Source organism: Pan troglodytes, chromosome 6 (assembly GCF_028858775.2).
Source record: "Pan troglodytes isolate AG18354 chromosome 6, NHGRI_mPanTro3-v2.0_pri, whole genome shotgun sequence".
NCBI classification, from domain to species: domain Eukaryota; kingdom Metazoa; phylum Chordata; class Mammalia; order Primates; family Hominidae; genus Pan; species Pan troglodytes.
The window spans coordinates 81,536,178-81,558,652 of NC_072404.2; the positions used below are offsets into that span (position 1 = coordinate 81,536,178).

Here is a 22,475-nt window from a genome sequence, read left to right on the forward strand (position 1 = left end):
AAAGGCGCCGTTCTGTTGGATGGGTGGAACCTGAGAGCTGCCCGCAGTTTGGGGTTGAACTGGAGACAGAGAACCTCTGCTGGGCTCACACCAGGGCCATCGGGCTTGGTAACTTACTGGTCAGTGCAGCAAAGTGGCTGAGTCCACATCGGATGCGGGAAACCTGGATTTCTGGGTTGAACTCCGTCAAGCCAAAGAGAGTGGGTGGAATCATTTCGGGGACGGCACTTTCCACTAGGTTTGGACCTTTCCCAAGAATTCCATAGCCCCAGACAAAAACATGTCCTTCTCCTACATTACAGTAAAAACAAGGGTCAGTAAGTCCATCCAAGTAAGAACCTCCCTCACCAGAAACTCAAATTACACCACCAAGGTTTATGACATCCACACGGTTTTTTTTGTTGTTGTTGTTTTGTTTTGTTTTTTTCCTCCTTGCTTGGCAAGAACATGCAGACAGAGATTTAGAATAATAATTCTCTCTCCCCTGCTTAAATTCTTGCTGGGGGAGTCTGTCTCGCCAGCTCTCCTGGCTCAGAACACAAACTTCCCACATCTTGAGGATTAGTAACCTGGAAGGGACGAGCGTATAAATCATCCAGAAAACCCATACGAATACCAGAGAATTGGAGGATGTTTTCTCCCCCTAATGACAGCTCTGTGTTTCACACTGATCAGAAGGCCAAACACATCAACAATGTCTGGCCAGATTCTTAAAACTCTTAGAAATGATGTTTTGGTTATACAAAGTTTAATATTCATCAGCGGTGCCAGACATTTCATCGTTATCCAAAGCTGAAGGCTGTTCTCCCATCTGTCTTTGATTTTTTGGCTGGAGAAGGCAGAGCTGGAGTCTCTCTGGCCCAGGCTAAGGGAGGGGAATGAAGTAGTTCGCTCTCCACTCCAGAGGTGTGCTCTAGGATGACTCAGCTCTGTGGCCATGTGTCTACAGATAAATCATAGACTATTCGCTTTTTGTTAAGAACTTCATTCACACCCTGTAATGCCATCTTCTAATCCAATGCCATCTTCCCATGGCCATAGTCCCTTCCTTTTTTGAAACAGGGTCTCACCGTGTTGCCCAGTGCAGTGGCATGATCATAGCTCACTGCAGCTCGAACTCCTGGGCTCAAGGGACCTTTCTGCCTCAGCCTCCTGAGTAGCTAGGACTACAGGTGTGCACCACCATGCCCAGCTAATTTTTCATTTTTTCTTTTTCTATTGAGACAGAGTCACCCAGGCTGGAGTGCAGTGGCGCAATCTCGGCTCACTACAACCTCTGCCTCCTGGGTTCAAGCAATCCTCCCACCTTAGCCTTCCAAGTACTAGGATTACAAGCATGTACCACCATGTCTGGCTAATTTTTCTATTTTTAGTAGAGTCAGGGTTTCACCATGTTGGCCAGGCTGGTCTTGAACTCCTGACCTCAGGTGATCTGCCCGCCTTGGCCTCCCAAAGTGCTGAGATTACAGGTGTGAGCCACCACACCCAGCCTTCCAGCTAATTTCTCCATTTTTTGGTAGAGACAGGGTCTCGTTATGTTGCCCAGGCTGGTCTGGAACTCCTGGCCTCAAGCTATCCTCCTGCATCAGTTCCCCAAAGTGCTGGGATTACAGATGTGAGCCACCGCGCCCAGCCATGTTACCCTCCTAAGGCTAAGGTCTACGGCCTGCAAATCCAATGGACACTGACCACTCCCTATGCAGTCTACCTACAGCTTCCCAATGAGCCACCGGAAAGAAGGTCTCACCGTTTAACACTGCACAGCCCGTGCCACCGCACGCAGCCTGTCGCACCTTCCCCACTCCTGAGAAGTGTAAGCAGCGGGGCACATTCACCTGAACCAAAGAAAGGAGCCACACTGTTAGGAAAGCAAGCCAGTAAGGACCGGGAAGTGTTCTGGTCTTAGGTACAGAGTAGCTGAGTCCTAGTTCATTCATTCACTCCACAGATACTTCCTGAACATCACATGCCAAGCATCATACTAGGTGCTGGGGTAGAATGGGAAGCAAAAGAGGCCCAGTTTCCACCCTCAGAGAGTTCTAGTCTAGTGGAGGAGGCAGATGTCAACCAAAATTAACATAAAATGACATTTGTGGCCGGGTGTGGTGGCTCACGCCTGTAATCCTAGCACTCTGGGAGGCGGAGGCAGGTGGATCACTTGAGGTCAGGAGTTCGAGATCAGCCTGGCCAACATGGTGAAACCCTGTCTCTATTAAAAATACAAAAGTTAGCTGGGCGTGGTGGCAAGTGCCTGTAGTCCCAGCTACTTGGGGGGCTGAGCCAGGAGAATTGCTTGTACCCAGGAGGTGGAGGTTACAGTGAGCCGTGATCACACCACTGCACTCCATCCTGGGTGACAGAGCAAGATCCTATCTCAAAATAAATAAATAAATAAAGTGTATTGTTTTAATTCACTAAGTATTGGGGCCATTTGTTATCTGGCAATAGATAACAATGGCATACCACTGGATCTGTCCCCCACAGGAAGGCCATGGGTGACATTTCTCTCAGACCTTGGTAACAGGGAGAGCCGTACTTCTCCCCAACACCTTTTCTGCTGTTTATCTTATGGAACAATGAATCATTTAAATACCATGTTTCTTCTTTGCTTTGCCTACTAGGAAGCTCCTAGCCAAATCTGCAACCACTTCTAGCTACTGTACCAGACCACAGAGGAGACTTTTTAAAAAAATCTTCTTAGCTGACCTTTAGTTTCCCTTTATGCAGATTTCTCTATCTGTTAATATATATTTAAAACCTTGCTGTATGTTGTCAAAAATTTGATCATATCAAGGAATGTAATATGTTTATTTATTAGAGATGGGATCTCACTATGTTGCCCAGGCTGGAGTGCAGCAGCTATTCACAAGCATGATCACAACACAGTACAGCCTCAAACTGCAGCACTGCACCAGCCAGGTACAGCAGTGGTCATGCCTATAATCCCAGCAGTTTGGGAGGCTGAGGTGGGAGGATCGCTTGAGGACAGGAGTTTGAGACCAGGCTGGGCAAAAAAGTGAGACCCTGTCTCTACAACAAAAAAAAAATTTTTTTTTTTTTTGAGACAGAGTCTTGCTCTGTCGCCCAGGATGGAGTGCAGTGGCATGATCTCGGCTCACTGCAAGCTCCACCTCCCGGGTTCACACCATTCTCCTGCCTCAGCCTCCCCAGCACCTGGGACTATAGGTGCACACCACCACGCCTGGCTAATTGTTTTATAACAAATTTTTTTTTTTTAATTAGCTGGGCGTGATGGTGTGCACTTATGGTACCAGTTACTAGGGAGGCTGAGGCGGGAAGATTGCGTGAGCCAGGAGTTCGAGGCTGCAGCGAGCTATGATGGCACACCAGCCTGGACAACAAAGTGACACCCTATGTCGAAAAAAAACAAAACCAAAACCAACAAACAAATAAACAAAAAACTAGCCACTGGTGGTGTGGGGTTTTTTGGAGGAGTGATTAAAATGTTCTGAAATTAGATAGTAGTAACAGTTGTGCAGCCTTGTGAATATGTTAATACTAAAATCCACTAAATTGTAAACTTTAAAATGGTGAATTATGGTATGTGAATCATATCTCTATTTTTTGAATTGGCCATCAGTTGGTAATTGTGGAACATGAGTGATGGGAAGAGAGATTAGTTATACGATTGATATGGTTTAGATCTCTGTCCCCCCCGCAAATCTCACGCTGAAATGTAAACCCCAATGCTGGAGGTGGGGTCTGGTCGGAGGTGACTGGCTCATGGGGGTGGTTTCTCATGGTTTAACATAACCTTTTTTGGTCCTCCTGAGATCTGGTCACTTAAAAGTGTGTGGTGGCTGCCCTGCCTATGAAGTAGTCATTCTTTATTCCTTTACTTGCTTTTATTTTATTTTTTTGAGACAAAGTCTCGCTCTCGTCCCCCAGGCTGGAGTGCAATGGCGCGATCTCAGCTCACTGCAACCTCTACCTCCTAGGTTTAAGCAATTCTCCTGCCTCAGCCTCCCAAGTAGCTGGGATTACAGGCACCCACCACCACACCCGGCTAATTTTTGTATTTTTTTTTTAGTAGAGACGGGATTTCACCAGGTTGGCCAGGCTGGTCTCGAACTCCTGACCTCAGGTGATCCACCTGCCTTGGCCTCCCAAAGCGCTGGGATTACAGGCGTGAGCCACCACGCCCAGCCTATTTGCTCTTTTTTTTTGAGACAGAGTCTTGCTCTGTCACCCAGGCTGGAATGTGGTGGCACGATCTCAGCTCACTGCAATCTGCAAGCGATTCAATTCTCATGCCTCAGCCTCCCCAGTACCTGGGATTACAGGCATGCACCACCACACCTGGCTAATTTTTGTATTTTTTTGGTAGAGATGGGGTTTTGCCATGTTGCCCAGGCTGGTCCTGAACTCCTGACCTCAAGCCATCTGCCTGTCTCGGCCTTCCAAAGTGCTGGGATTACAGGTGTGAGCCACCACACCCGGCCCCTTAACACTTTAATGTTTCCAAACCTCCCAGCACCACGCTGTCGGCGACTGCATACCTGTGTGGAGTCCGTGACAGAGGCCAGCTGCAGGTACTCCGAGTTTCCCCAACCAAAAAGTCCTCCGTCGGCGGACACGGCCAGGCAGCAATCACCGTAGGTGGCAACTTGGATAACGTTCACTCCCGCCAGGTCTCCACCCAGCTTGGTGGGCGAGCTGGTGATATTGTAGTGACCCAGACCTAACACAGTGGAAAATACAGATTTTTAATTATTCGCTCTTTTAACAAACACATATGCAGACTTACTATATGCCAAGTGCAGTTTTAAGCACTTAACAAGTATCAGCTCAGAAATCCCAGTCTGGGGCTGGGTGCAGTGGCTCACACCTGTAATCCCAACACTTTCAGAGGCTGAGATGGGCAGATCACTTGAGGTCAGGAGTTCGAGATCAGCCTGGTCAACATGGCGAAACCCTGTCTCTACTTAAAAAAAAAAAAAAAAAAAAATTACAAAAAAATTATTAGGGCATAATGGTACATGCCTGTAATCTCAGCTACTCAGAAGGCTGAGGCACAAGAATCGCTTGAACCTAGGAGGTGGAGGTTCCAGTTAAGCCAAGATCACACCACTGCACTCCAGCCTTGGCAAGAATGAGACTCTCAAAAAAAAAAAAAAAAGAAAGAAAGAAAGAAAAGAAACCCTAATCTGCTTATTTGCATGCTCATACAACTTTTTTTTTTTTTTTTTGAGACGGTCTCACTCTGTTCCTCTGGCTGCAGCGCAGTGGTGCGATCTCGGCTCACTGCAATCTCCAGCTCCTGGGTTCAAGCAGTTCTTTAATTCTTGTGCCTCAGCCTCCCAAGTAGCTGAGATTACAGGCACGCACCACCACACCCGGCTAATTTTTGTATTTTTCACAGAGATGCGGTTTCGTCATGTTGGCAAGGCTGGTCTCAAACCCCTGACCTCAGGTGATCCGCCTGCCTCAGCTTCCCCAAGTGCTGGGATTATAGGCGTGAGCCACTGAGCCTGGTCTAAAATTTTTTTATATTGAAATAGAGACAGCATCTCACTATGTTGCCCAGGCTGGTATCGAACTCTTGGGCTCAAGCAATCCTCCTGCCTCAGCCTCCCAAAGTGCTTAGATTACAGGTGTGAGCCACCTGCCTGATCACAACAAGCAATTTCTAATGCACTGGTGGTCTTGCTAAAAGTAAAGAAAATGTCTAAGAGCCCATGCCATCCCCAACACCACTCCCAAAAAACAGGGAACTTAAAATGGCATGGTTAACAGTAAGCAGAGAGGCTGGGCACAGTGGGTTCATGCCATTCTCCCACCTCAGCCTCCCGAGTAGCTGGGACTACAGGCGCCCGCCACCATGCCCAGCCAATTTTTTTTGTATTTTTTAGTAGAGATGGGTTTTACCGTGTCAGCCAGGATGGTCTCGATCTCTTGACCTCGTGATCCACCTGCCTAGGCCTCCCAAAGCGCTGGGATTACAGGCATGAGCCACCGCGCCCGGCCCCGATCTTTTTACTGTCTCCATAGTTTGTCTTTTTCAGAATGCCATACAGCTAGAATCCTATAGTATGTAGCCTTTTCAGATAGGCTTCTTTTAATCAGTATCATGCATTTAAGTTTCCTCCATGCCTTTCCATGGGTTGGCAGCTTATTGCTTTTTAGTGCTAAATAACAAACATTACATTGTCTGGATGCGCTACGATTGATCCATTCACCTGCTGAGGAATAGGCCCCTTTAAGGACCCTGGATGAAGGCAAGAGTCTACAGTTCAGTGCTCTGCCTTGGGCTGCTGCCCAGGGGTTACCCCCATAGCAAGTGCCAATAATGACATTTGCCTTTGGGCAGGTCCTGCCTGTCCTTTTCTCTGCAGTTTGTGTTTGTTTGTTTTTGAGACAGAGTCTTGCTCTGTTGTCCAGGCTGGAGTGCAATGGCGCGATCTTGGCTCACTGCAACCTCCGCCTCCCGGGTTCAAGCGATTCTCCTGCCTCAGCCTTCCTAGTAGCTGGGATTACAGCCGTGTGCCACCACACCCAGCTAATTTTTGTATTTTTAGTAGAGATGGGATTTCACCATGGTGGCCTAGCTGGTCTCAAACTCCTGACCTCAAGTGATCCGCTCACCTCAGCCTCCCAAAGTGCTGGGATTACAGGTGTGAGCCACTGCACCCAGCCTTCTCTCAGTTCATTTCTATGGGAGCCAGGGCTGAGGGGAATGGAAGGGATGCAAAAAAAAAAGTATTACAGCAGGGCACAGTGGCTCCTGCCTGGAATCCCAGCCCACCAAGAGGCCACAGCAGGCAGACTGCTTAAGGTCAGGAGTTCAAGACCAGCCTGGGCAACATGGCGAAACCCTGTTGTTACAAAAAATTAGCTGGGCTTGGTGGCTCACACCTGTTGTCCCAGCTACTCTGGAGACTGCGGTGGGAGGATCACCTGAGCCTGGGAGTTTGAGACTGCAGTGAGATGTGATCGCGCCACTGCACTCCAGCTTGGGCGATGGAGCCAAGAATAGTGTTCCTCAGAAAGTGATAAGAGGTAAGAGCTGAATTAAGGAAGAAGGGTTCTAGCCCATAAATGTCCTACAGCTCACAGCTCCACATGACACGGGCTGAGAACTTTCACGACCCCAGTGCATGAAAAGAACTCTACCTGTTTGCCCATCAGCACCCCATCCACAAGAATAGACTTCTCCTTTATCCGTCAGGAAAAGACTATGATCCTGACCACAGGCGACCTAGCAGACAAACAGAGGTAAGGGGGATGAGAAGAAATACTTAGAACCCTGGTGTCCTCATCCAAAGGACCAACACCATCGCCTGCCGCTCCTGGGCACCTGGAGCATGGTCCAGGCAGACTGCTCCATGCTCATCTTACTCCTTCTCAATCTACCAGTCTCCCACTGCATTGAAACTGCTCTTGTTAAAGTAAAATGCAGATTTCCAAAGGGGCAAATCCAAGAGCTCTGCCATCCATCCCACGCCATCTCCAAAGAACCACCCCTTCTCCATAACCCTTCTCCTCCCAGCCCTCTCTTCTACTTTCACAGCTTCCAGCCTTGCTCACACACTCAGCCTCTACTTCAGACCCTTTGCTGTTGGGATCTCTCTCCAGGGTGTGTCTCCTGCCCTCCTCTCTCCTCACTCCTCATGCTACCCTGGGAGATGGGAGCCATTCTCAATGCTTAACTGTGGCCTCTGCACTGTGATCTCTGGTCTCAACAACTCTCCTCAGTTCCAAACTCATTTTTCTAACTGCCTAAAGAAAAGCACCATCTATTGAACAATTTTTACACCAGGCATTGTGTTAAGTCAATAACCAAAACCACCTAGTAAGAAACTGAATCTCAGCTGGGCACAGTGACTCACTCCTGTAATCCCAACACGTTGAGAGGCCAAGGCAGGTGGATCACTTGAGGTCAGGAGTTCAAGACCAGCCTGGCCAACATGGTGAAAGCCCATCTCTACTAAAAATACAAAAATTAGCCAGGTATGGTGGCACATGCCTGTAATCCCAGCAACTCGGGAGTCTGAGGCACGAGAATCGCTTGAACCCAGGAGGCAGAGGTTGCTCTGAGCTGAGATTGTGCCACTGCACTAAAAAAAAAAAAAAAAAAGAAAAACTATCTTGGAGATGTCTGGTAACTTGCACAAAGTCACTCAGTCTAATAGGTGAAGGAGGCCTGACATGGTGGCTTACACCCATAATCCCAACAGTTTGGGCAGCCAAGGCGGGAGGATGGCTTGAGGCCAAGAGTTTGAGACCAGCCTGGCCAACACAGTGAGAATCTGTCTCTTTAAAATAAAGTAATTAGCCGAGGATGGTGATGCACACCTGTAGACCCAGCTACGCAGGGGGCTGAGGCAAGATCACTTGAGCCCAAGAGTTCAAGGCTGCAGTGAGCTATGATTGTGCCACTGCATTCCAGCCTAGGCAACAGAATGAGACCCTGCCTCTAAAAAATTTCCAAATAAAACCAAAAAGCCAGCCGTATCACAGTATGATTAGTGCTGTGGTGTTCTAAGCCAGCTGTATTTTGCTCTCCATTTTATTCTCATCCCCAGAATAGTGCCTGGCTCATGGTAGGTACCTATCATAAATATTTCAATGCACATATGCATGAATACAGCAAGTGCTGTGATACTTTTGCCTCAGCCTCGCCAGAGGCTGACGTTACAGGTGTGAGCCACCACATCCGGCCTCAGTTAGCTTTTTAACTTGTTCACTCACTAGAGTGTCATCCCCAAAAATCTGGTTTTTTTTGAGACAGAGTCTTGCTCTGTCATCCAGGCTGGAGTGCAGTGGTGCAATCTCTCAGCTCATTGCAGCCTCCACCTCCCAGGTTCAAGCAATTCCTGTGCCTCAGCCTCCTGAGTAGCTGGGATTACAGGCATGTGCCACCACACCCGGCTAATTTTTGTATTTTTAGTAAAGACGGGGTTTCACCATGTTGGCCAGGGTGGTCTGGAACTCCTGACTTCAGGTGATCCACCTGTCTCGGCCTCCCAAAGTGCTGGCATTACAGGTATAGCCACCACACCCGGCCCCAAAATCTTATTAAACTTTGTATCCCTAGAATCTAGCATAAATCCTGGCCTATAGTAAGTAGGCTATAATTTTTACTAAAATAATTTAATTCAGAAAATCCCCCTAACAAATTTGCCATCACCCTACCCAAATCTCAACTTTTCAAAAGCACCCCAGGAACAGAACAAGCAGCTCTCGGCCCATCTCTCTTACCTGGACCACCTGGCCATCGAAGTCCTGCATCCTGTGGACTCTGTGACTTTCACTACAGCCAGGAACAAATTGGGAAGAAGCAAGGGATGCGGTCATGACAAGCACTGTGCAGCCCTTTCCCTGTCACCCCAACTGATGGCCCGTCCCCTCCGCTCACACAGTAACTGTTGGGGTAACTCTCAAGGTCAAATCTGAGGTCGAGTCAGGCCTGGTCATGAAAGTAAAGCCAAACAAAATCCTAGGTGATTTTAACACATGGCCAAAGTTGAGAGTGGTGTTAAGGCCCTCCAACAACATACAAGGAACTAGAGGGAAGTGTTTTTAAACACTAAAATGAAAAGAACTCACCGGGCGCGGTGGGTCACGCCTGTAATTCCAGCACTTTTAGAGGCCGAGGTGGGCGGATCACTTGAGGTCAGGAGTTTGAAACCAGCCTGGCCAACATGACGAAACCCCATCTCTACTAAAAATACAAAAAATTAGCCAAGTGCGGTGGCGGACGCCTGTAATCCCAGTTATTCGGGAGGCTGATACATGAGAATCGCTTGAACTTGGGAGGCGGAGGTTGCAGTGAGCCTAGATCTCACCACTGCACTCTAGCCTGTGTAACACAGTGAGACTCCCCTCAAACAAACAAACAAAAAAATAAATAAATAAAAATAAAATGAAAAAAATGAAATAAAAATAAAATGAATAAAGGGGAATGTTTAAAAATCAATTTGGTAAAATAAAAACTTAATTTGTAAAAATTCATCCTAAGAGGGCAGGACGTGGTGGCTCATGCCTGTAATCCCAGCACTTTGGGAGGCCAAGGCAGGCAGATCATGAGGTCAAGAGATGGAAACCATTCTGGCCAATATGATGAAACCCCCTCTCTACTAAAACTACAAAAATTAGCCGGGCGTGCTGGCACGTGCCTATAGTCCCAGCTACTCAGGAGGCTGAGGCAGGAGAATCACTTGAACCTGGGAGGCAGAGGTTGCAGTGAGCCGAGATTGCGCCTCTGCACTCTGGCCTGGCGACAGAGCAAGACTCCATCTCAAAAAAAAAAAAAAAAAAAAAATTTATCCGGAGGTTTTACACATTAAAACCAATGCTCATGCCCCCTCTTCTCCCACCAAGCTAACACATGGCACTCAACCTGAAACAGACAGCACTCCCCCAGCTTTCTGCTGAGTTCTCACGGCCCCCTCTCAGGCATGCCTCTGACCGCCCCGTGGGTTTACCACAGTCATCTCCCTAGAAATGTTTTGACATTTAACTCAACATGAGGAAGGGTAGGCCTTTTAGGAACTCACCTGTAAATTTCATTTTCGACCACCTTTCTTCCACATTGCCCATAAGAATTGTTTCCCATGCTGAAGACTAAAAATAACACCACCGATTAAATCAGTTCTGCAGGTTTGTGGGATCCTAGAATGTGAGGACTGGAAGGGGTCTCGCTGGTGGTCCCGTCCTGGTTACTCACCCCCACCCCCCAACTGCCCCTGGGTTTCCTTCTCCAACTTTCTCAGGCTCTGCAGAAACTCCCAAGGGGCATGGGGGAATCTAGACCCGCCTTCCCCTCCTGGTCCCAGATCCACTTCTTGGGAATTCCACCTTCTGAGGCTAGAACCGGACTCCCCACACCTGTCACCAGGCTGCCCTTAACACAAATCCCCTCTAGAAAGAGCCCCTAAATGCAGCGCCTCTGCCCTGTCTGGGAAGTGAGGAGCGCCTCTGCCCAGTCGTCAACTGTCTGGGAAGTTGGGAGCACTTCTGCCTGGCCACTGCCCCATCTGGGAAGTGAGAAGCACCTCGGCCCAGCCGCTGTGCAACCTTCCAAGTGTGAAGTGACAGCCTTGTGTGTGATCTTTCCCATCTTCCCCAAGTTTGCGTTTTCGACATTAACGTTTACTTTTTAATTAAAAAAAAAAAAAAAAAAGAAAGAGCTCCTAAATGCCACCTCCGCCTTCTCCTACAGAGCACACTCAGCCAGAAAATGAAATTTGAGGCTAGGCACAGTGGCTCATGACTGTAATCTCAGCTTTTTGGGAGGCCAAGGCAGGTGGATCACTTGAGGTCAGGAGTTCAAGGCCAGACTGGCAAACATGGTGAAACCCTGTCTCTACTAAAAATACAAAAATTAGCCAAGCACAGTGGTGGGTGCCTGTAGTCCCAGCTACTCGGGAAACTGAGGCAGGAGAATCACCTGAACCCAGGAGGTAGAGGCTCAGTGAGCTGAGATCGTGCCACTGCACTCCAGCCTGGGTGGCAGAGCAAGACTCCGTCTCAGATAAAAAAAAAAAAAAAAATGAAATGTGAAAAATGTGATCACATTGACCTTTCCCTGGAAAAACCCCTTTTCTAAAAAGAGGCCGTGTTACCCAGGGGCCCGGACTCTGAAAGCCCCCAACCACTTAGAATATGTGTTAGCAAATAGGCTTCTTTCAATTCCAATAGAAAAAGCCACTTCTGGCCGGGCATAGTGGGTCACGTCTATAATCCCAGCACTTTGGGAGGCCGAGGTGGGCGGATCACCTGAGGTCAGGTGTTCAAGACCAGCCTGGCCAATGTGGTGAAACCCCGTCTCTACAAAAAATACAAAAATTAGCCAGGCATGGTGGCAGGCACCTGTAATCCCAGCTACTCGGGAGGCTGAGGCAGGAGAATTGCTTGAACCTGGGAGGCAGAGGTTGCAGTGAGCCAAAATCACACCAGTGCACTCCAGCCTGGGCAGCACAGCGAGACTCTGTCTGAAAAAAAAAAAAAAGAAAAAGCCATGTCTACACACCACCCAGCTCAGTGACTTCATAGCAAATGGATCAGGCTGCCTTGTGTGCAGTTACATTTATAAATACATGTGATTTTCCAAGAACCAGAGAGCAGAGCACATAAGAATCAACAAGGTGGCCAGGTGCGCTGGCTCACGCCTGTAATCCCAGCACTTTGGGAGGCTAAGGCGGGCGGATCACGAGGTCAGGAGATTGAGACCATCCTGGCTAACATGGTGAAACCCCGTCTCTACTAAAAATACAAAAAATTAGCTGGATGTGGTGGCGGGCACCTGTAGTCCCAGCTACTACTCGGGAGGCTGAGGCAGGAGAATGGCGTGAACCCGGGAGGTGGAGCTTGCAGTGAGCCGAGATTACACCACTGCACTCCAGCCTGGGCGACAGAGCGAGACTTCATCTCAAAAAAATAATAAATAAAAATAAATAAAGAATCAACAAGGTTTGTCCAGCTGTCTTGAGCAATCCCACTGATCTGCTCAGGAAATACCACATTTCACTCATTAGATGTGGCTCAATCGAACAAGCCACTCAGGCCTGATCTGAGGCTCCAGTTCACAGTGAAATGGTCCCTGCACTCTTCCATCACCCTTCAATAGGTCAACTCACCTCCTTCCCTGTCAGTCAACACAAGAGAGTGAGCTCGGCCGCAGGAGACCTGCAGCACCCGTGTCTCCTGAGGTCTGTCCAGAGGCAGGGAGACGGGTGAGGGCTCCAACACATACTCGTAGCCCCTCACTGGAAAAGACACAGGACACTGATTGAGGCATGCATTTCTACCACTGGAAATCATACTGTCCAACTCCACACTACTACACTGGAAAAAAGAGAGTCAGAGGTAGGAAAGACTCATCAAGACAGGTAAGTTAGGCGCAGAGCAAGGACCAGAAGCCCAACTCCCAGCCCATGGCATGGGCTGTCTCTATTACACAATGCGGGTTCCAGAAAAGCATACTTGGTCTTCTGGCTGGGCGCAGTGGCTCATGCCTGTAATCCCAGCACTTTGGGAGGCCGAAGCGGGCAGATCACCTGAGGTCAGGAGTTCGAGACTAGCCTGGCCAAAATGGTGAACCCCATCTCTATTTAAAATACAAAAATTAGCCGGGCATGGTGGCGGGCGCCTCTAATCCCAGCTACTCGGGAGGCTGAGGCAGAAGAACTGCTTGAACCCGGAAGGTGGAGGTTGCAGTGAGCTGAGATTGCGCCACTGCACTTCAGCCTGGGGGACAAGAGCGAGACTTCATCTGGAAAAAAAAAAAAATGCATACTTCGTCTTCTTATTAAAGAAATCTTGGCCGGGCAGTGGCTCATGCCTGTAATCCCAGCGCTTTGGGAGGCCAAGGCAGGCGGATCACTTGAGGTCACGAGTTTGATACCCACCTGGCCAACAAGGTGAAACCCCCGTCTCTACTAAAAATACAAAATTATCCAGACGTGATGGTGGACGCCTGTAGTCCCAGCTACTTAGGAGGCTGAGGCAGGAGAACTGCTTGAACCCAGGAGGCGGAGGTTGCCAGTGAGCTAAGATTGCACCACTGCACTCCAGCCTTCTGGGAGACAGAGCGAGACACTGTTTTAAAAAAAAATACAAAAATACAAAAATCAGCCAAGCATCATGGTGCATGCCTGTTGGTCCCAGCTACTTGGGAGGCTGAGGTGGGAGGATCACTTCCAGCTACTTTGGAGGCTGAGATGGGAGGATCACTTGGGCCAGGGAGGTTAAGGCTGCAGTGAGCAGTGATCATGACACTGCACTCCAGCATGGGTGACAGGGCAAGACCCTGTCTCCCCTTACCCCCCAAAAAAATTAAACTGTTGGAATTTGCTTCAAATTTATTGAGGGGGAAGGTGGGAAAAATGAAGAAAACGAGACTGGCATGAGTTGATGATGCCTGAAGCTGGTGATGCCACATCATACCACTCTGCACACTTCTGTAAGTCTAAAATTGCTCTGAATAAAAGGTATAAAAAATGTAACGCGGGTCGGGCACGGTGGGTCACGCCTGTAATCCCACCACTTTGGGAGGCCGAGGCAGGTGGATCACCTGAGGTCGGGAGCTTGAGACCAGCCTGACCAACGTGGAGAAACCCCGTCTCTACTAAAAATACAAAATTAGCCAGGCATGGTGGCACATGCCTGTAAATCCCAGCTACCTGGAAAGCTGAGGCAAGCGAATTGCTTAAATCCAGGAGGAGGAGGCTGCGGTCAGCCAAGATCACGCCATTGCACTCCAGCCTGGGCAACGAGAGTGAAACTCTGACTCAAAAAAAAAAAAAAAAAAAAGTAATGTAACATCTTACAGCTAATAAAGACTTCTATACTGACTTATAAAAGACATCTGATATATAGGTCAGGCATGGTGGCTCACACCTGTAATCCCAGCACTCTGGGAGGCCAAGGCAGGTGGACCACTTGAGGTCAGGGGTTCAACACCAACCTGGCCAACGTGGTGAAACCCCCGTCTCTACTAAAATCCCCAAATTAGCCAGGTGTGATGGCGGGCGCCTGTAGTACCAGCTACTCAGGAGGCCGAGGCAACAGAATCACCTGAACCCAGGAGGTGGAGGTTGCAGTGAGCCGAGATCATGCCACTGCACTCCAGCCTGGGCGACAGCAAGACTCCATCTCAAACAAACAAACAAAAAAGATATCTGATACAAAATAAATGAAAAAAGACAGAAAACAAAATATATGCTATGTATGTAAAAATGTATTTGTCTGTGAACAAGGGAACAGGAAAAAACAAAAATGAAAGGTTTGTCCAGTATGTACTTCTGGGTAACTTCCTATGTTATTTTATATTTATTTATTTATTTATTTATTTATCTTTTATTTATTTTGAGACGGAGTCTTGCCCTGTGGCCCAGGCTGGAGGGCAGTGGTGCGATCTCGGCTCACTGCAACCTCTGCCTCCCAGTTCAAGCGATTCTCCTGCCCCAGCCTCCCGAGTAGCTGGGATTACAGGCACGCGCCTCCATGCCCAGCTAATTTTTGCATTTTTAGTAGAGACGGGGTTTCACCATGTTGGTCAGGCTGGTCTCAAACTTCTGATCTCGTGATCTGCCCGCCTCGGCCTCCCAAAGTGCTGGGATTACAGGCGTGAGCCACTGCGCCTGGCATTTCCTCTCTATTTTAGGAACTCTTTCTTTTTTTCTTTTTTTTAAGAGACATGGAGGAAAGAAACAGTCTCCATAACACAAAATGCAAGATAAAGCTTCAGATTTTGCACCACTGTACTCCAGCCCGGGCAACAGAGTGAGAGTCCATCAAAAAAAAAAAAAAAAAGAAGGCTGCCCTCTCCCCTCTCCCCTCTCCCCTCTTTCCACGGTCTCCCTCTGATGCCGAGCCGAAGCTGGACGGTACTGCTGCCATCTCAGCTCACTGCAACCTCCCTGCCTGATTCTCCTGCCTCAGCCTGCCGAGTGCCTGCGATTGCAGGCGCGCGCCGCCACGCCTGACTGGTTTTCGTATTTTTTTGGTGGAGACGGGGTTTCGATGTGTCGGCCGGGCTGGTCTCCAGCTCCTAACCGCGAGTGATCTGCCAGCCTCGGCCTCCCGAGGTGCCGGGATTGCAGACGGAGTCTCGTTAACTCAGTGCTCAATGGCGCCCAGGCTGGAGTGCAGTGGCGTGATCTCGGCTCGCTACAACCACCTCCCAGCCGCCTGCCTTGGCCTCCCTAAGTGCCGAGATTGCAGCCTCTGCCTGGCAGCCACCCCGTCTGGGAAGTGAGGAGCGTCTCCGCCTGACCGCCCATCGTCTGGGATGTGAGGAGCCCCTCTGCCTGGCTGCCCAGTCTGGAAAGTGAGGAGCGTCTCTGCCCGGCCGCCATCCCATCTAGGAAGTGAGGAGCGCCTCTTCCCGGCCACCATCACATCTGGGAAGTGAGGAGCGTCTCTGCCCGGCCGCCCATCGTCTGAGATGTGGGGAGCACCTCTGCCCTGCCGCCCCGTCTGGGATGTGAGGAGCGTCTCTGCCTGGCCGCCCCGTCTGAGAAGTGAGGAGACCCTCTGCCTGGCAACCACCCCGTCTGAGAAGTGAGGAGCCCCTCCGCCCGGCAGCCACCCCGTCTGAGAAGTGAGGAGCGTCCTCCCTCCTCGTCCGGGAGGGAGGTGGGGGGGGTCAGCCCCCCGCCCGGCCAGCCGCCCTGTCCGGGAGGTGAGGGGCGCCTCTGCCCGGCCGCCCCTACCGGGAAGTGAGGAGCCCCTCTGCCCGGCCAGCCGCCCCGTCTGGGAGGGAGGTGGGGGGGTCAGCCCCCCGCCTGGCCAGCCACCCTGTCCGGGAGGTGAGGGGTGCCTCTGCCCGGCCGCCCCTACTGGGAAGAGAGGAGCCCCTCTGCCCGGCCAGCCGCCCCGTCCGGGAGGGAGGTGGGGGGGTCAGCCCCCCGCCCGGCCAGCCACCCCATCCGGGAGGGAGGTGGGGGGGCCAGCCCCCCGCCTGGCCAGCCACCCCGTCCGGGAGGGAGGTGGGGGGGTCAGCCCCCCGCCCGGCCAGCCGCCCTGTCCGGGAGGTGGGGGGATCAGCCCCCCGCCTGGCCAGCCGCCCCGTCCGGGAGGGAGGTGGGGGGGTTAGCCCCCCCGCCTGGCCAGCCGCCCCGTCTGGGAGGTGAGGGGCGCCTCTGCCCGGCCGCCCCTACTGGGAAGTGAGGAGCTCCTCTGCCCGGCCACCACCCCATCTGGGAGGTGTGCTCAACAGCTCATTGAGAACGGGCCATGAAGACAATGGCGGTTTTGTGGAATAGAAAGGGGGGAAAGGTGGGGAAAGGATTGAGAAATCGGAGGGTTGCCGTGTCTGTGTAGAGGGAGGTAGACATGGGAGACTTTTCATTCTGTTCTGTACTAAGAAAAATTCTGCCTTGGGATCCTGTTGATCTGTGACCTTACCCCCAACCCTGTGCTCTCTGAAACATGTGCTGTATCCACTCAGGGTTGAATGGATTAAGGGCGGTGCAAGATGTGCTTTGTTAAACAGATGCTTGAAGGCAGCATGTTCGTTAAGAGTCATCACCACTCCCTAATCTCAAGTACCCAGGGACACAAACACTGCGGAGGGCCTCAGGGTCCTCTGCCTAGGAAAACCAGAGAACTTTGTTCACTTGTTTATCTGCTGACCTTCCCTCCACTATTGTCCTGTGACCCTGCCAAATCCCCCTCTGCGAGAAACACCCAAGAATGATCAATAAAAAAAATAAAAATAAAATAAAAAAAAAAAGATTAAAAAAAAAAAAAAAAGAGACATGATCTTGCTCTGTTGCCCAGGCTGGAGTGCGGTGACGCAATCACCGCTCACTGCAGCCTCAAACTCCTGGGCTCAAGCAATCCTCCTACCTCAGCCTCTGGAGTAACTAGGATTATAGGTGCATGCCACCATGCTCAGCTAATTCTTTATCGTTTTTCATTTCTTTTTTTTAGAGACAGAGTCTCGCTATGTTGCCCAGGGTGGTCTGGAACTCCAGGCCTCAAGCAATCCCTCCCATCTCGGCCTCCCAAAGTGCTGGGATTACAGGCGTGAGCCCCTGTGCCTGGCCAAGGAAATATTTCTTACTGTTCTCATAGTAATTTTTAGCTAATGTCTACTTTTCTGTTTGTTTGTTTGTTTGTTTAGGACAGTCTCACTCTGTCACCCAAGCTGGAGTGTAGTGGCATGATCTCGACTCACTGCAACCTCCACCTCCCAGGTTCAAGAGATTCTCGTGCCTCAGCCTCCGAAGTAGCTGGGACTATACAGGTGCGTGCCACCATGCCCGGCTAATTTTTTATATTTTTAGTAGAGATGGGGTTTCACCATGTTGGCCAGGCTGGTCTCGAACTCCTGGCCTCAAGTGATCTGCCCTCCTCGGCTTCCCAAAGTGCTGGGATTACAGGCTGCCCTCCTCGGCTTCCCAAAGTGCTGGGACTACAGGCGTGAGGCACCACGCCCAGCCAGGCTAATGTCTACTTTTTAAAATGCCATTATAAGTTATTTCTAACATTTTTACAATCCAAGGCTCAAACATTTGGAATAAAGCCTCCATGTTAACTATTTCAATGCTTTTTCCCTCCAAAACATATTCTAGGCACTGCAGAGTACTTCATGCTGTCTGTCTCCAAGCCAGGAAAAAAAGGTCATCTCTTTTAGGCCACAAAAGAACATCTTTACTTATCTGCAAATGCCAGGTGCTTGCCCTTTGCCTGAGGGTTCAACATGGTTACCAAAGAGGCTAAAAAATAACCTAGCCCAGATGGTTTCAAACAACATCCCTTTAAGTCTTCCTCTATTTCTTTGCTATTTCTTTGTTTATGTAACCATGTTCTTGAACACCAAAGGGAGGGCTGGGCGCTGTGGCTCATGCCTGTAATCACAGCACTTTGGGAGGCTGAGGAGGGTGGATCACCTGAGCTCAGGAGTTCGAGACCAGCCTGGTGAACATAGTGAAACCCCAACTCTACTAAAAATGCAAAAATTAGCCAGGCATGGTGGCATGTGCCTGTAATCCCAGCTACTCGGGAGGCTGAGGCAGGAGAATCACTTGAACCCGGGAGGTGGAGGTTGCAGTGAGCCAGGATCTCGCCACTGCACTCTAGCCTGGCAACAGACTGAGACTCTGTCTCAAAAAAAATACAAAAAAAGAGCTTTCTCAGACCAATCCGGCAGAGAGGAGACAAGGTACGGATGCTCACTTTTATCTTTCCGGCTCCTGTGAAATCCAAGCTGAGAATCTTTGTTGAGTCCCATCCCCCAGACTTTCGTAACATCCGCAGTCTTAGAGGACAGCAGTGTGAATCCATAGCCGCAAGCAGCAGATGAAATCTGAAAAGCAGTTCCCACAAAGCATGAACTGATTTATAATGTCAAGTTTGTTCAGTAGTAAATGACAGGTTATTTATCAAATCCAAGAACACATACTATTTACGGGGGTTTTGTTTTTGTTTTTGAGACAGTCTCACTCTGTTGCCCAGGCTGGAGTGCAGTGGCGCAATCTCGGCTCACTGCAATCTCCATCTCCCAGGTTCAAGCCTCCCAAGTAGCTGGGACTACAGGTGTGCACACCACGTCTGGCTAACTTCTGTATTTTTAGTAGAGACAGAATTTCACCATGTTGGCCCAGGTGATCTCAAATTCCCGGCCTCAAGTGATCTGTCCGCCTTGGCTTCCCAAGGTGCTGGGACTATACGCGTCAGCCACCGTGCCTGGCCCAAGAACACATATTATTAAGACAGCAACTAGCATTTATTGAGCATTTACTATATGTTTGATAAGTATTATCTCATTTAATCTTTATAATCACTCTATGAAGGGTGATTTACACATAGACCATAAATATAGTCTATTTATGGTCTATGTCAGCTTACCACTAGGTATTACCATCCCCATTCACCAAGATCAAGACACTATCTAGCAGCAGCTGAGTACGGTGGCTCACACCTGTAATCCCAGCACTTTGGGAGGCTGAGGCAGGCAGATCACTTGAGGTCAGGAGTTTGAGACCCGCTTTGGCCAACATGGTGAAACCCCATCTCTACTAAAAATACAAAAATTAGCTAGGCATGGTGGCGTGCGCCTGTAATCTCAGCTACTCGGGAGGCAGGAGAAGTGCTTGAACCTGGGAGGCAGAGGTTGCAGTGAGCCAAGATGGCGCCACTGCACTCCAGCCTGGGTGACAGAATAAGACTCTGTCTCAAAAACAAAACAAAACAAAACAAAAAACACCACCATCTCTTAGCGCGGTAGGTAAGTTGACAGATCTCCTTAGTTTTGAATCCTGGCCCCATCCTTACTGTGTGATCTGAGATAGATTACTTTATCTCTATATCTGTTTCTCCTTCTCTAAAAAGTAAAGATGATAATAGTACCATCTCTCTCACTAAGCTGTTGTGAAGACTAAACGAGTTAATATAGCTAAAGCCCTTATAGGGAATAGTACCCATCTCAAGGTAAGAGCTATATTTTGAGACTAGGCAACAAAGTGACAACCTGTCTCTATGAAAAAATCAAAATTTAAGCTTGGTCCCAGCTACATGGGAGGCTGAAGCAGGAGGATCACTTGAACCCAGGAGGTCGAGGCTGCAGTGACCCATGATCACGCCACTGTACTCCAGCCTGGGCAACAGAGCCAGATCAAAAAAAAAAAACAAACCTATATCTTGTACTCTATTTTGTATTTTAAATTTATACATATATATATATATGGAGAGAGAGAGAGACAGAGAGATGAGTTCTCACTGTGTTACCCAGGCTGGTCTCAAACTCTCGAACTCAAATGATCCTCCTGCCTTGGCCTCCCAAAGTGCTGAAATTACAGGCATGAGCTACCGCACCTGGCCTATATTGTATGCTTTTTGTTGTTGCTGTTTAGTTTTTGTTATTGCTTTTTTTGTTATTATATTTTCTATTTCTTATTGCTGTTAGCAGTAGTATAAGGCAGATGAGAAAGTGTGGCTCCTAAAGGTTGAGTAACTTGACTGCATGCTTTTCACTGACACTACACCGTTACGTACTCAGGCTATTAACATGAAAAGGAAAACTCAGTACTACAGCTACTGTGAATTTAACACAGTGACAACCCCAAGGTCTTTGTTGGGTGTTTTAACTACACTCTCATCAATCCTCCCTTCACTGACCCGATGAGAAAACCGGGGCTTCCAGTGAGGTTGGATATAGACCAAAGATGGTTTGATTTTAAAATCAATCCTCTTTCAGCCAGGCACAGTGGCTCACGCCTGTAATCCCAGCACTTTGGGAGGCCAAGGCGGGCGGATCGCTTGAGTTCAGTTCAAGACCAGTCTAGCAAACATGGCGAAACCCCATCTCTACTAAAAATACAAAAATTTGCCGGGCTAGGTGGCAGGACGATCTCTTGAGCCCAGGAGGTCGAGGCTGCAGTGAGCTATGATGACACCACTGCACTCCAGCCTGAGCGACAGAGCGAGACCCTGTCTCTAAAAAATAAATTAAAACAAAAAAATCCCCTTTCTGAGTTGTTCATTGAAACACCTCAGCTGGTATACATTTTCAATGGACTTTTGAATTTTGCTTTCCTAACATCAGAACTCCTGCAGTCACGCTGGCTTGAGTGAGAATTCCACCGCATATAAACAGGTAGCAGCGGTGGGGCCTCGGGCCTCAACCTCTCTGGGCCTCCCCTTCCTTCCCTGCAATTGGGAATAACTGTCGACTCACTGGGTGCTAAGCGAATGACACGACCCGGCACAACATCTGGCACTGCCACCCAATAAATGTTGATGGCCACCCCTAACGCCTTCCCCTCCTGGGCTTGCAGCCAGCTCGAGGGTCATCCTGCCGGAAGTCTGGCCACCCAGAGGAGCCAACTTCTTGAAGAGAGCCGAACAGGTCGAGGGAGGCCGTGAGCGCGGAAGAGAGAGAAGGAGAGAGGGAGGAAGCCGCGGCCCGCACCTTTTGGTCCAGCTCCAGGCGATAGGGCACGGGCTGGATCCTGCGGCGCGGTCGGGCGCCGGCGCGGGGCCCGGGCCCGGAGCTTGGCACCACAAAGGAAGGCACGCCCAGCGCCCCCGAGAAGCTGAAGCCCCACACGAAGACGCGATCGGCGCGGGCAGCGCGCTCGCCCACGTACTGGACCACGGGCACCTCCGCCTCGGCTTCTGCCGCTTCGCGCCGGCTCCGGGAGCGCCCGGCCGCCGTCCAGTGCCCTCGCCCCAGCCCCGGCCCGCTCAGCCGCCGCCCCAGCCGAGCCCCAGCCACCAACGCCACCAGCGCCATCCTCCGTTCCGCGCCTCAGCAGCCTCTGGGCGCCGCCATCTTGCGTGACCCTTAACACCAGTCCTCGCCGGAAGAGGCTGCGGCCACTTTTACTCCTGGTTGAAAGCAAAGGCGCTGACGGCAGCCAAGGCTCAGGGAGGCGTGGCGTGGCGATGGTGAGGGGCGGGGTTAGGGGCGGGATTAGGATTCTTGTCCCTTAGCGAAACTGCGTGTCCTGTTTTGCTCCCTTGCTGTTGCCCCGCGACATTTCTCACCTGGCCTTGCTGCAGCCGTCTCCGCTCCGGTCTGCTCCCACGCCGCCCCAGGCCGTCCTCCAGCGACAGCGAGCTGGAGTGGACGATTCCCTGCTGCCTTCGCATCCCCTGCCCAGGTCCCCTCAAACCTATCGACAGGCTCACTGCAACCTCCCCCTCCTGGGTTCAAGTGACTCTCGTGTCTCAGCCTCCCGAGTAGCTGGGACCACAGGCGTACGCCACCACGCCCGGCTAATTTTTGTATTTTTAGTAGAGACAGGGTTTCACGATGTTGGCCAGGTTGGTTTTGAACTCCTGACCTCCAGTGATCCACCCACCTCGGCCTCCCAAAGTGCTGCAATTACAGGCATAAGCCACCGCCCCCAGCCTGTGCAGGCCTGTTTTATGGAAGGTGACTGGGGAAAACCCACTAATAAAATGTGGTGACCACAAGACTGCTCATGGAAAGCCTCTTACTACAGGGAGTAAAATTCATGAAGGCACTGAAACCACCAGTCTGCCGGGCTATGAAA

The 22,475-nt window shown here is 50.1% G+C and overlaps 1 protein-coding gene across 9 annotated transcripts in view; it reads right to left on the minus strand.

Moving 5' to 3' along the window:
• The window catches only part of RCC1L (RCC1 like), a 35,314-nt gene extending 13,605 nt beyond the window's left edge, over positions 1 to 21,709 (minus strand). For 2 of the 9 annotated variants that reach the window (XM_054655708.2, XM_054655711.2), the window contains exons 1-10: positions 21,386 to 21,709; positions 18,652 to 18,781; positions 12,603 to 12,731; positions 10,521 to 10,587; positions 9,223 to 9,274; positions 7,135 to 7,219; positions 4,850 to 4,945; positions 4,521 to 4,702; positions 1,748 to 1,835; positions 118 to 291 (exon numbers count right to left, since the gene is read on the minus strand). In XM_054655708.2, coding sequence (XP_054511683.2) covers positions 118 to 291; positions 1,748 to 1,835; positions 4,521 to 4,702; positions 4,850 to 4,945; positions 7,135 to 7,219; positions 9,223 to 9,274; positions 10,521 to 10,587; positions 12,603 to 12,731; positions 18,652 to 18,781; positions 21,386 to 21,709 — 1,327 coding nt within the window. The remainder of the gene's footprint in view (positions 1 to 117; positions 292 to 1,747; positions 1,836 to 4,520; positions 4,703 to 4,849; positions 4,946 to 7,134; positions 7,220 to 9,222; positions 9,275 to 10,520; positions 10,588 to 12,602; positions 12,732 to 18,651; positions 18,782 to 21,385) is intronic. The other 7 variants (XM_054655709.2, XM_063814440.1, XM_016945262.4 and 4 more) reach the window with 5 other exon arrangements.
• Positions 21,710 to 22,475: the final 766 nt, after the last annotated feature.